Here is a 14,756-nt window from a genome sequence, read left to right on the forward strand (position 1 = left end):
GGTAAAATAGAATTAGAACTTCATTAGGTAGAATGGAGATAGAACTGCATCAGGTAAAATGGAGGTGTGCCTGATGAAAGTCTGAGAATGTAAACATTGTCAAATTAAAGGAACACTCCAACATTACACTTATTTGCCATCTTCCCCAGAGTCAGACAAGGACATTGATAACAGTTTCATCTCTATGTGTCCAGTAGCCCCAGAAAGAGGTCCAGGTGCATGTTAGCCTAGCTTAGCACAATAACTGGAAGCAGTAGGAAGCAGCTAGCCTAGCTCTGTCAAAAGTTAAGAAATACAACATCCAACAACTCCACAAATGATGCAAAGAGATTAAAATGATATAAATCATCTCGTCTGACTCTGGGAAGGTGGCAGTTATGTATATTTCCCAGAATGTTGGAGTGCTCCTTTAAATAAGAAGCCAGTGGGTGGTCTATAGTCTTTGACTTACTTGACTTAAGCCTTTGCACTCCCTGCGGAGCATAGGCCACTGATGATTTCTTTCCATGTTGCGCGGTTTTTGGCCTCCCGAACGATGTTGTGCCATCCCAGTCCAGCCTCCTTCATTTCCCCTTCCCAAGAACGGCGCCAGGTGTTTCGAGGCCTGCCGCGTTTCCTCTTTCCAGGTGGGTTCCATCGTAGGGCCCGCCGGGCTATAGTCTACCTTGGATATTTTCTCCTACACACCTGTTGAGAAGGAGCCTTTATAGCTAATTATAGTTGCTAACCCTGCTAACTAGCTGTTAAAGATCCAGTACAATGATGCTTTACGTCGTACTGTAAATTGCTCATTGTCCAATGTAAATGTCACAAGTATACATTATTTCAGCTTCAGAGCTATACTTTTTGTTATAATCAATAACGTGTTTTAGGTCCCCCTCTCTGAGCACAGCCACCACAGTATAGATGAGGGGGCGTGGCCTTCTGTTCATTGAAAGGAGATGTCAAGTTAGTATCATAAAACTTGAAGCTTTTAAATGTAAACACATTCATGCGCTCAGTGTGATTGATTGTTATGGGAGATTAACATTAGCTAACTGTGCAGGTGATGAATAAATTGTCACAGTTGCTGTGGATGTTTTAGAACCACTAAAATTAACTAAATTGTAGGAAGCTAGCTGCATTACTTGTTTGTGGACTAATTAGCTGATATCCTTTACAACTATTGATATCTGACTGATGGTCCAATCAGGGCAACCTGTGTATATTATGCAATATTTCAAAGGAAGCAGAATGGACATCAAAGGGCTTTAGTCATCATTTTCACAACAGCAGCAGCTCTAACATTTTATGTCAACATACCTTCTGTTAAAACAATGCAACAATATTGAAAAACAAGATGTCATTGTACTGCATCTTTAAAGGTGCCATAGTTAAAGATTGTATGTAGAGTAATCTTTCAAAAAGAGAATTAGAATACATGTCTCCCAAATACTGATTAACACATGTATGCCAGCGTCCACTTCAATGATAGAGCTCTCATATTTGCAAACACATAAAAAAAAATCTTAAATTATGGCTATGTGTCTAATCTGGCCGCCGCTTATCAATGACTTGTTTGCAGTCAACATTGTCGCAACGGATTGTTTTTTTTTTAATCGGTTCATTTCCGTTTTATACCACTTTGAAAAACGCTCGTTTTCCGGCTAGTTTCAGGAAAATATGAAGATTCTGTGATAATCAGCCTTTACTGGAATATTCTGGTATACACAATAAACGTTGTCATTGTTCGGCCTATTTATTAATCGTTTTCAAATAAACGCTAGATATCGATAGTATATGTGTACTTATGCACGCTATAGAATTGAGCTGAAAATCGATTCTCTCATTTCCTGATCAGCACACACACACACATAGGGCACACGCTGATATCTGTGAAAAAAGTTCTGATTATCCTAAGACTGGAAAAATAGATTCCTTACCTCAGTTCAGATGTTCTCCAAAAAGATTATTCCAATTCCTGATCGCCAGTCCAAATATCGATCGCGTTTATTGATCCAAAGCTGGGTACTGGAAATATGTATTCCACGCTGTTTTGGGGCTCGGCAATGACTTTGATCTAACGATAAATCTCGTCGCTGGCACTCAATGTGTTAATGAATTTATCATTTAAGAAATGTTTACAGGTCCAAAATGAATGTTGTTGTTTACATGTTGCATGCATGTATCCCCTCCCTACCTCCCATTTCCCCCACGTGGAATGCACATGATTGGATAAAATGACATGCAGGTGCTCTAGGGTGACATCTAGTGGCTGAATGTTATCTATACTATAGCACCTTTAAGCTAATCAGGATTGCTAACCATGCTAACTAGCTGTTAAATTAACAAGGATTGCTAAACGATGCTAAGGCATTGAACCACACAGTTCCATACTGTCCCAACCACAAAATGTTTTCAAGGGAGCTGGCATGAGAGTGACAGAGGCTGTGATGTCGCCCAGGCGTCCCTCTCTCCTCCAGAACTCACCCATCCTCACGTCCACAGTGTCGTGTATCATATGTTCTCATGTGGAAGGGGCCACAGCTACCTGTCTGTCATGAGTTCGTTCAATCATTCATTCATGGTCTCCCAGGGACACACTTAGTTAAACTGCAATTTAAAACATCATCCTTTAATGCAGAGATGAGTCCAAATGTTTTTCTTTTCATGAGATTAAAAATACAAAGATTCCAGCCTCTCTGTTGTAGCTATTTACACTTTGCACACACAAGCACACACACATACATGCACACGCACACACACACTCGGAACAAACAGACATTAGGTATTTGTTTCAGGTTTTGTTTTTCATTTTCAAATAAAACTTTGAAAAAAGTGTCGTTCAGCAGGTAGAGAGGCCGGGTGGGCTGAGAGACAAGTGCATCGTGGGAGTTTGACCTTTGACCTGAAAGGGTAGACGGAAGAGGTTAGTGTACAGAATAGCCACTGTAGATTTTGTCTCCCAGTTCAGCTACATACTTCTTTTAGTGGGGCTGAAATATAAACTAGACAGGTGTTATTAAAAAGATAATCATAGTTATGTAAAAGTTCAAGGTTCAAGGCTTAGTCGTTTGGTTTCTCACTTTGGTCTTGTTCACAAATATGGATTGGTCTGTTCTGGACCAAAGTAATAACATACAGATCAGTCTGTTCTGGACCAGAACAATAACATAAGGACTGGTCTGTTCTGGACCAAAGTAATAACATACAGATTGGTCTGTTCTGGATCAGAAGAATAACATTCAGATCAGTCTGTTCTGGATCAGAAGAATAACATACAAATTGATCTGTTTTGGATCAAAGGAATAACATAAGGATTGGTCTGTTCTGGACCAAAATAATAACATAAGGATTGGTCTGTTCTGGACGCGTGTAGTCTTTTACCAACAAACTTCCAGTTCCGCGTTCGTGTTCTGTGATCTGATTGGCCACTGACTCTATGCCCAAACAGCGCGTTACGCTAGTTCTGCCTCTACACAGCCTGCAGCCTGCTCGCTAGTTCTGCTCTAACCTCTAACAGCCTATCCAATTCATATCAATCGAAATAACGTATTGTTTTCATCTCTCTATATTAACGTGATTCCATCAACACAACATAAATGTTTGCATCACTTCCCACGGTTCTTGACACTTAAAACCAGATTCTCAAACATAAACATAAAGACGGACAACACACTCATCACAGACAAGCTAGATGTAGCCAATTACTTAAACATTTTCTTCACAAACATAGCCACAACACTGGTAAACAAACTACCCTCCCACTCAGGGCATTATGGGGTAGAACACATAGTAGCTTACTACAAAAACCTAGGGGTCCGCAAAGACGACTTCAAACTGGAAATGGTAACAACAGCTGATTTACTCAAAAAACTGAGCGCCCTCCAACCTAACAAGGCCACTGGCCATGACAACATCCCCTCCAAATTCCTCAGAGACTCAGCAGCCGCCATCACCCCAGTCATCACACGCATAATAAACCTCTCCATAAAACAGGGACACGTCCCCAAGGACTTCAAAATTGCGAGAGTGACCCCTCTGCACAAAAAGGGCAGTAAATTAGACCCAGGCAACTACCGCCCTGTTTCTATTCTTACCTCCACCTCGAAAGTCATGGAAAAAATAGTCTACGAACAGGTTGAAAAGTACTTAGCGGAAAAAAATCTAATCCACAAATTCCAATCTGGCTTCAGAACATCCCACTCCACTGATACATGCCTTCTCTATTTGAACGACCACATCAAACAAGAGGTGGACGCGGGCAATATACTGCAGCATGGTCATGCTGGACCTACAAAAAGCCTTCGACACTGTCAATCACTCCATTCTGATTGACAAGCTAAAAACAATTGGTTTTGATAGTCTATCAGTGAGCTGGATGCAATCCTACCTTGAGGGGAGGGAACAGATGGTGGAGGTAAACGGTACCCTATCCCCCCCCCCTCACAGTGAGCTGTGGTGTTCCACAAGGAAGCATACTAGGACCGCTACTGTTCCTAATTTATGCAAATGACATGTCGTCAGCTTGTGACTGCAACTTGTTCTTGTTCGCAGACGACTCAGCCCTGCTGGTCTCTGACAAGAACAAGTTACAGGTTGAAAAAACCCTCAGCTCGGAACTAGGCAAAATCTGCATATGGCTAGCTGATAACAAACTATCATTACACATGGGCAAAACAGAGTCCATTCTCTTCGGTTCAAATAACAAACTCAGCAAGACCGACGGCTTCTCAGTTACAGTGGGTGACAATATTGTCACAAGGAAAGATGAAATTACCTACCTGGGCTCCATCCTAGAGGCTAATCTTTCTTATGACAAAATGGCATCCAATGTAATAAAAAAAGTCAACCAACGAACTCGATTCTTGTACCGGATCTCCTCTCTGGTAAACAAGAATACCCTGAAGACTCTGGCAGGAGCACTCATTCAAGGGTACTACGACTATGCTTGCACCTCATTGTACCAAAGCACCTCAAAGGCGCTAAAAACAAAATTGCAAACATTTCAAAACAAACTGGTCAGACTACTGCTTGACCTTACTCCTAGAACCCACCTCACCCCTGCTCACTTTGACAACCTAGGATGGCTTAGAGTAGACGACAGAGTACAGCAACTTGCAATGGGCTGTTCTTTAACTGTTCTTCTTTTTACTTATTTTATCCCAGAATGTATGTTTGTAAGTGCGAATAACAATAAACAAATAAACACTACACGACCAAGGTATCCATGTACATGTCAAAATACTTCCCAAAGGTCAGTGAATACCACGATCACAACACCAGAGGGAGATCCACAAATCATGTTAAACCCAGATTCGGCTCAAACAAGGGACTAAACACGTTTCGCAATTATGCCACATCAATGTGGAACGCCCTACCCAAAGCTGTAAAGGAATGTGAATCACTACCCACTTTCAAAACCACTCTCAAAGAACACCTACGGGAGACTGCAATTCGAAACTGGCCCCTGTAAATGTCCTAACCCAACCCCCTCCAATGTACAGTAAATGACCAAGTATGGTTGTCAATATTCCAATGTACAGTTTTGCTTGTACAGTTGTACAGTGTTCCCCACCCAAATCTGGTATGTCATAAATGTATAGATGTAGCAGTACTGTCTATCTGTATGTCATGTATGTCATATATGTCCTGATGAATTGAAAATTGGGGACCCTGATGTAAACAAGACAAAAGTCTTTCTCTGGTCTGCATCCCCTTAACAATTGTGTGTATTGAGCTGTACTGTATTGTACCCATTCTGCAATCTGTTAATAAAGTTTTCAATCAATCAATCAATATTCTACCGGTAGTGCGGTAGTTGTTCCCCGCCAATGAAGTATTCACCCAAAGACCCAATACCGTGGCAACAACTACCGCACTACCGGTAGAATAAGTGCCGAGAACCGTGGGAAGTGATGCAAACATTTATGTTGTGTTGATGGAATCACGTTAATATAGAGAGATGAAAACAATACGTTATTTCGATTGATATGAATTGGATAGGCTGTTAGAGGTTAGAGCAGAACTAGCGAGCAGGCTGCAGGCTGTGTAGAGGCAGAACTAGTGTAACGCGCTGTTTGGGCGTAGAGTCAGTGGCCAATCAGATCGCAGAACGCGAATGCTGAACTGCAAGTTTGTTGGTAAAAGACTACACGCCACCTGGACCAGAAGAATAACATAATGTTGATTACTTAAATAGCACAATGGAGGTGGTAGTGGTAGTAGTGATGGTGGTAGTGGTTGTGGTAGTGCTAGTGGTGGTGGTATTGCTAGTGGTGGTAGTGTTGGTAGTGGTGGTAGTGATACTGGTGGTAGTGGTAGTGGTGATGGTAGTGGTGGTGGTGGTGGTGGTAGTACTAGTGGTGGTACTAGTGGTGGTAGTGGTGGTGGTGGTGGTAGTGGTGGTGGTGGTGGTGGTAGTACTAGTGGTGGTACTAGTGGTGGTAGTGGTGGTGGTGGTGGTAGTGGTACTAGTGGTGGTACTAGTGGTGGTGGTGGATCACCATAGCAAGGATGGAAGCTAGTAATGGGAATCTAGTAGCAAGTCTAGGGTGCATCAAAAATGTCTACATGTTATGTCATATCTATATGATCCACAGTATATAACAGGGGTGCCCACATTTTGGGGCATAAAGGGCCATCAAAGTCTCTTGCACGTCTGAATAATGGACCTTTTCAAACTTGACAACATAAACATTCTAAACGTGCCCATGTTTACTTCCTGTTGCATTGTTTGCTCATATGAATAGCAGACAGGAAATAAACATGGGCCCAAGCTGTTCTCCTAGCAACGCAGTTCACCTGAAAAGGTCCGTCTGCCACAAAGCAGGCAATAAGATGTAAAGACATACTGTCATCACTTGCACTATATGTTTTCCATGCAACATTTCAGTCCAGGACCTTCTTCAAGCATCTGATAAGACATGGAAAACAAATGTACTTTATACAAAGGCAGGGCAGAGACTAGCCACACATCAGTGACAATAGACGACACACAGCTCACCATCATTTCCTCATATAAGACACTGATGTTCTGTAGCATCCAGTTCTGCTTCAGGCTGCTACTGATGAGCTTCCAAGTGTGTTCCCTGTTGTTACCGACGTTTGGACTATAATTTGGCCACACTTGGTTTGTATAAAGTTCCTTTCTATTCCATTTGTCATCAGATGTCTGAAGAAGGTCCCAGACCAAAACAGCATTAAATAATATAGGGCATGAGAGACCATTTGTAGACCAGGAAACGTTTGTGGGCTGAACAACACTTTTAGACCTCGATTTTTCAGAAACGTATCTAAAGACAACGCTTCAGACAATAAACCATGTTTAAGCAGAGCCAATATATAAATACAAATACAAATAATAATATCTTATTGTTTAACCATTCGTAGGGCTGGAAACTATTCTATGGATGACCTAATGTGGTCTGTGAGCCTCAATTATGGGCACCCCAGGTCTAAAGAGCTTGTGTGAGAAGAGGAGGGGGGGGGGTGCTGCAGGGTCACACTAGTTCACTAAAGCTCAGAGGTGATTGATGCCGCAGTTGTTTCTTTTACCTCAGGGTAGAGAGCAGTGAGCCAATCAGATTAGCCCGTGAAGGCCTGGAAGTCTGAGTCTGAAAGAGGAAGCAGGACGTGTGAGACAAACAAGACATTCAACAGCAGAAGAAGAAACAAAAATGATGATCAATCAATAACTTTAATCACAATGATGTGGTTCTATATCAGTCAACAATGTGTTAAGACAGTGAGCTTGAATCCTTTTTGCTGTTGATTCATCAAGTCTAATAAGGATTTTAAATCAATAAATGATTGATAACATGTATTATCCCACAAGGGGAAACTTGAGTTGTGGGTAACACCATCATATGACAAAGTCAAGGCAACATATATGACTAAACCAGGTATTCACATTAGATGATGTACTACATGAAATTACCTTCACACAGCCACAGTCATCTGACATAGAACCACAGCAGCTTTGGATTCTGGGTGTTTATCAGGCTCCATGTTTAAACACTTAAGACACCAATGAAGAAGACCAACTTCAGCCAACTAACAATACAAACATCTCGTCCTCTGTGCAATCCTTAGAGGATGAGTGTTATTCTATTGTGATCAGTAGAGATGGTTTAAAGCATGGTTTCATGTTTCAACTTTCCATGTTATGGACCCAAATTACATTTATTTTTCTTGAATATTACTACTGTTGTCATGTGACCCAGGCTCATTGAAACATATCATAAACATATCACTACTGTTGTCATGTGACCCAGGCTCACTGAAACATATCACTACTGTTGTCATGTGACCCAGGCTCACTGAAACATATAATTAACATCTCACAACTTTTTTCATGTGACCCAGGCTCATTGAAATATATCACAAACATATAATGTTGTCATTGAAACATATCACAAACATACTATTGTTGTTATGTGGGGACCCCCAAGATGAACGCTTGCGACCCATTTTAGAGTCCATTGTGGGCAGATGGGTGATGATGTGAGATGTTCACAGCAACAAGTAAGACCAAGAGGTATAGTATGACACAGGATGGGATTAAAGCAACCTGTTGACCGACACAGTTATCAGAAAGAGTGTCCTGCATTCAGCTGGGATGAGCTACGACGCTTCCTTTTCATAATACGCTAGAAACACAGCGTAAGCAAGGAAACTATAAAAGAAGGAAGGGTCATCACATCAGAATACCAGCCTTCTATGCTCTGCTTGGTGCCAGACTTTGGTGCCAGTTCAATTGAATCCTATATTAAAATTCTAAATAGACCAGCTATCTGCGGAAATATACATCAACCAATATCTCAAACGTTAGCTAGTTAACAATGCTACAAATTGCAGATGATTCTGACATCCGAGGTAATAACCTGTTTAAATGACCCATGAGAGATGTTGATCTCATTCAACTCAATGTCGGCCGAACTGAAAGTGTCCACATATACAGTGACGTGAAGACCCTTCCTTCTTTTATAGATTCCTTGCAGAGAACAAAGACACGAGGAGTGACACATCATTCTGGTTGCTAAGCAAAACCAGAGGATGACATTGACATGAGGATGACATTGACATGAGGTGCGACATGGCTAAAGTTAAGATATGTTGGACTCGGGAGAGTAAGGGAGAGAGAGAGAGTCTAAAGTGCCAGACAGCAGCGCAAAAACACGCCCTAAAAAAGATATCTGCGTGCATTTGGTGTGGCCTTTATTTTTGGTTGAGCACCTGCCTCCCAAAAGGTATCTGGTCCCTCTGGTTCACAGGCGGTATTTTGGTCAGGATATGAAGACTCGCATAAACATGATTTATCCTCAATAAAACCTTCACTGAGATATGATGACATAGGAGAGACACTGGGACTGCTGTATAAGAATACAAAAATTACTATTGTAATTAAAAACACATTACAACAAAACTTAAAACATCTAAAAGATAACTTCAAATATCCAAAAAGATCTTAAAATATCTAAAAGATAACTTAAAATATCTAAAGGATAACTTCAAATATCTAAAAGATCACTTCAAATGTTTCAGAAATAACTTCAAATATCTCAACTTGTTCTTTTTTAGCTAAATTGTATTAGTTGTTTCCCTTTAAACAACTCAAAAGTAAAGAAACAATAAAACAAGCCAGTTATAACACGCTGAAATATGTTCACTCTCCGAAACTCTCCATGTCTCTGTCTCTCTCTCTGCCTCTCTCCATAGACAGGTTCTTGTCCACGTCATTCTCAGTGCATGTGCGCATCAAGCAGGCAAAAAGGAACATAATCCTGGTCAGAACAACAGACTACAATATATTTGCATTTGTTTGCCATGCTAGCAATCTAAACAATCAATCCATGCCAAAGCTAGATATGTAAAAGATCAAAGACTCTCACTCACAACCATGTTGATTTGGCAAAATTTCATCCAGACGTTCCGTTTGAAACAACTTTTAGTCAGGGGAGTGTCATGGTTTCTCCATAGAGCTCCATTATACTTTTAGTCAGGGGAGTGTCATGGTTTCTCCATAGAGCTCCATTATACTTTTAGTCAGGGGAGTGTCATGGTTTCTCCATAGAGCTCCATTATACTTTTAGTCAGGGGAGTGTCATGGTTTCTCCATAGAGCCCATTATACTTTTAGTCAGGGGAGTGCCATGGTTTCTCCATAGAGCTCCATTATACGTTTAGTCAGGGGAGTGCCATGGTTTCTCCATAGATCTCCATTATACTTTTAGTTAGGGGAGTGGCATGGTTTCTCCATAGAGCCCTGTTGTACTTTTTTAGCGCAGCAGCTAAACGCAGGTAGGGGGCGACTCAGTCACGTGATTCAGTGGGTATTGCTGATAGACTCAAACACGGTATGTTTATAAACAAAAAACCCAGCTATATTCAGTCTTGAAGAGTTCCATCTGCAGAGGGAAAATAGGTTTCCTACACCATTGTAAATTGGAGAATAGATCTGTTTACAAACAGAAGCAACATAATCAAACCACACAGACACAAATGTAGAGCTCAGTCAATCAACTACTAGACAGTGAGCTTAACTCCTATATCTATTATATTTGGTGGTGGGGCTCCCCTTTCTGTTTGGTTTGGATCACTGACTGGCCTTTTACCACACATTACTACGTCGATAAGAGGGAAATCCACCAACAAGCCTGCTGGCCGCTTTGAGTCAGAACTCTTAACGGTAGTTTAAGAATCACATTTTCAATATAAATACAATTAAATGTATGCACAGTAATGCAGAGTTCCATGAAAGAACAAAAAGTATTTCGTAATCAAAACACCTCTCAATTTGCACATTCCATGAGCGAAGAGAAGCAGGGAGATGTAAATTGATGAGTGATTCATTTTTTTTGGGCCAGAAATTTACTAGTTTCCATACAGGCTGCATTTGGATCACCTCCCCTAATAGTAATCTGTTACAAACAGATATGATATGAGAGAATCAGTCATTTCAGATTGGGGTTACTCCAGTCATGCTAACATGCTCGTATGCTTAATTAATTCGGAATACGAATACACTTGTCATATTATCAAATGATTGGGCTGCATGTAAACACAGTCATCAACATGTATCCTCTGAAGCTGAAAACACCACACGGGATGCAAACTAAATCGAGCGCTCATGAAATGACTTGTTTAGTCAGGCCTGTGAACAATAAAAGCTCTCGTTTTATTATCACACAACTTTAATATGAGTGCTGGTTGGTAGGTTGTGGTGGTGACGGTAGGCTGGCTGTGCACATGAAATACAGCATCATATTAAATATGAATTGGCCGGTGAAATATGGATCACCAGCCGGTGAAATATGTCACCATGCTAGCTAAGAGAGAACACTGCTGCCTATCCTATCTGTATCAGAGTTTATTTTAATTGGTTTGAACAGCGTGTCAATCAAGGTAAACCCCAGCATATGTTTTATCTGGGTTTTAAGATTTTTCTCCATATTCTGGTCGGGTAAAATGTGAAATAAAATGTTGACATCTGAAAGTGATCCATATTAAATATGCCGATCCATACTGAAGACATGGCATACAGCGTAACATGGAATAAAACAACTGAATGGACTGTTTATATGCAACAGAAGTGATTTTAATAAAACAACTGAATGGACTGTTTATATGCAACAGAAGTGATTTTAATAAAAACAATTGAATGTACTGTTTATATGCAACAGAAGTGATTTTAATAAAAACAACTGAATGTACCGTTTATATGCAACAGAAGTGATTTTAATACAGTCAGTTTGAAAACTCTATTTGTGGTGGGCCTGTCTGATATTGTGGTGAGCCACCGTGAATAAATCACTATGGGAAAGGGTTTCACTAAAAACCAGGCATCTCATGTTCCAGCATCATGCACCGCATTCAATGGGCGGTTAAAGGATAATTACGGTATTTTTAAACCTGGACCTTATTTGTCCATCATTCTAAATGACTAATATGGACAAACATTTTTGGAATTGGTCCAGTATTGAGCGAGATCTCTGCAGCTCACAGCTACAATTGCGCTCCGTGAAAGTACGTAGAAATGCTTGTTTTTGCCACTGACAAGGCTCCGATTGTTATGATGAAGTGTCTGAAGAGTCTTCTATGTATTACCCAAAACAGAAGTCTTGCTCTGAAATCCCATGAGGCGTGAGTTGTTGCAGGAAGACAACGGTAATAACATCAACTCCTCTCTGCAGCACCTCTCTCCTCTCTCCAGCACCTCTCTCCTCTCTGCAGCACCTCTCTCCTCTCTGCAGCACCTCTCTCCTCTCTGCAGCACCTCTCTCCTCTCTGCAGCACCTCTCTCCTCTCTGCAGCACCTCTCTCTGCAGCACCTCTCTCCTCTCTGCAGCACCTCTCTCCAGCACCTCTCTCCTCTCTGCAGCACCTCTCTCCAGCACCTCTCTCCTCTCTGCAGCACCTCTCTCCTCTCTGCAGCACCTCTCTCCTCTCTGCAGCACCTCTCTCCTCTCTCCAGCACCTCTCTCCTCTCTGCAGCACCTCTCCTCTCTGCAGCACCTCTCTCCTCTCTGCAGCACCTCTCTCCTCTCTGCAGCACCTCTCTCCTCTCTGCAGCACCTCTCTCCTCTCTGCAGCACCTCTCTCCTCTCTGCAGCACCTCTCTCCTCTCTACAGCACATCTCTCTGCAGCACCTCTCTCCTCTCTGCAGCACCTCTCTCCTCTCTCCAGCACCTCTCTCCTCTCTGCAGCACCCCTCTCCTCTCTGCAGCACCTCTCTCCTCTCTGCAGCACCCCTCTCCTCTCTGCAGCACCTCTCTCCTCTCTGCAGCACCCCTCTCCTCTCTGCAGCACCTCTCTCCTCTCTGCAGCACCTCTCTCCTCTCTGCAGCACCTCTCTCCTCTCTGCAGCACCTCTCTCCTCTCTGCAGCACCTCTCTCCTCTCTGCAGCACCTCTCTCCTCTCTGCAGCACCTCTCTCCTCTCTGCAGCACCTCTCTCCTCTCTGCAGCACCTCTCTCCTCTCTACAGCACCTCTCTCCTCTCTGCAGCACCCCTCTCCTCTCTGCAGCACCTCTCTCCTCTCTACAGCACATCTCTCTGCAGCACCTCTCTCCTCTCTGCAGCACCTCTCTCCTCTCTCCAGCACCTCTCTCCTCTCTGCAGCACCTCTCTCCTCTCTGCAGCACCTCTCTCCTCTCTGCAGCACCTCTCTCCTCTCTGCAGCACCTCTCTCCTCTCTGCAGCACCTCTCTCCTCTCTGCAGCACCTCTCTCCTCTCTGCAGCACCTCTCTCCTCTCTGCAGCACCTCTCCTCTCTGCAGCACCTCTCTCCTCTCTGCAGCACCTCTCTCCTCTCTGCAGCACCTCTCTCCTCTCTGCAGCACCTCTCTCCTCTCTACAGCACATCTCCTCTCTGCAGCACCTCTCTCCTCTCTGCAGCACCTCTCTCCTCTCTACAGCACATCTCCTCTCTGCAGCACCTCTCTCCTCTCTGCAGCACCTCTCTCCTCTCTACAGCACATCTCTCTGCAGCACCTCTCTCCTCTCTGCAGCACCTCTCCTCTCTGCAGCACCTCTCTCCTCTCTGCAGCACCTCTCTCCTCTCTGCAGCACCTCTCTCCTCTCTGCAGCACCTCTCTCCTCTCTGCAGCACCTCTCTCCTCTCTGCAGCACCTCTCCTCTCTGCAGCACCCCTCTCCTCTCTGCAGCACCTCTCTCCTCTCTGCAGCACCTCTCTCCTCTCTGCAGCACCTCTCTCCTCTCTGCAGCACCTCTCTCCTCTCTGCAGCACCTCTCTCCTCTCTGCAGCACCTCTCTCCTCTCTGCAGCACCTCTCTCCTCTCTGCAGCACCTCTCTCCTCTCTGCAGCACCTCTCTCCTCTCTGCAGCACCTCTCTCCTCTCTGCAGCACCTCTCTCCTCTCTGCAGCACCTCTCTCCTCTCTGCAGCACCTCTCTCCTCTCTGCAGCACCTCTCTCCTCTCTGCCACCTCTCTCCTCTCTGCCACCTCTCTCCTCTCTGCCACCTCTCTCCTCTCTGCAGCACCTCTCTCCTCTCTACAGCACCTCTCTCCTCTCTGCAGCACCTCTCTCCTCTCTGCAGCACCTCTCTCCTCTCTGCAGCACCTCTCTCCTCTCTGCAGCACCTCTCTCCTCTCTGCAGCACCTCTCTCCTCTCTGCAGCACATCTCTCCTCTCTGCAGCACCTCTCTCCTCTCTGCAGCACCTCTCTCCTCTCTGCAGCACATCTCTCCTCTCTGCAGCACCTCTCCTCCCGGTGTTCTGCAAGGCACAGCATACGGACTGGAGAGTTTTCATCTATTTCTAGCACAACTAGCCACAACTTCAGTGTGTCCCTATCTAACAAAGATGAAAACTGTGCAAAGTGTGACGTTCCGTTGGTAAACATAAACCCTTGTTTTATATCTGTTACAGTAGATAGGGCTAAGCTACGCTTTCTGGACTCCAACATGACAGACTGTTCCCGGCACTCCTCTCGCCAACTCTCACTCACGTCGTCTTCCTGCAACAACTCACGGCTCGGGCGAAGTCAGAGAGAATTCTGTTTGAGCGAGACTTCTGTTTTGGGTCAAAAGAAGAAGACTCTTCAGACACAAATCTGAGTCTGTCGGTGGCAGAAACAAGCACTTTTAGTGGACGTACTTTTACGGAGCGCGACTGTCCCCCAGGATCACATTGCAGCCCGTTTCCCGGCTGTGGGCTGCAGCGATCTCACTCAATACTGGACCAACTCCGAAAATTTCCCCATTAGTCATTTGGACCCCGAATGATGGAAAAATAGGGCCCAGGTTTAAAAAT

General features: G+C 43.7%; 1 protein-coding gene across 1 annotated transcript in view; it reads right to left on the bottom strand.

The window, feature by feature from the left end:
* Positions 1–1,492: 1,492 nt before the first annotated feature.
* dnajb2 (DnaJ heat shock protein family (Hsp40) member B2) overlaps positions 1,493–14,756 on the bottom strand; it is a 103,356-nt gene continuing 90,092 nt past the window's right edge. Inside the window, exons 10-11 of the mRNA XM_084314495.1 lie at positions 7,537–7,595; positions 1,493–2,887 (exon numbers count right to left, since the gene is read on the bottom strand). Coding sequence (XP_084170621.1) covers positions 7,567–7,595 — 29 coding nt within the window. The 3' untranslated portion in view covers positions 1,493–2,887; positions 7,537–7,566. The remainder of the gene's footprint in view (positions 2,888–7,536; positions 7,596–14,756) is intronic.

The sequence above is a fragment of the Notolepis coatsorum genome (genome assembly GCF_963971535.1).
Source record: "Notolepis coatsorum genome assembly, chromosome: 5".
NCBI classification, from domain to species: Eukaryota; Metazoa; Chordata; class Actinopteri; order Aulopiformes; family Paralepididae; genus Notolepis; species Notolepis coatsorum.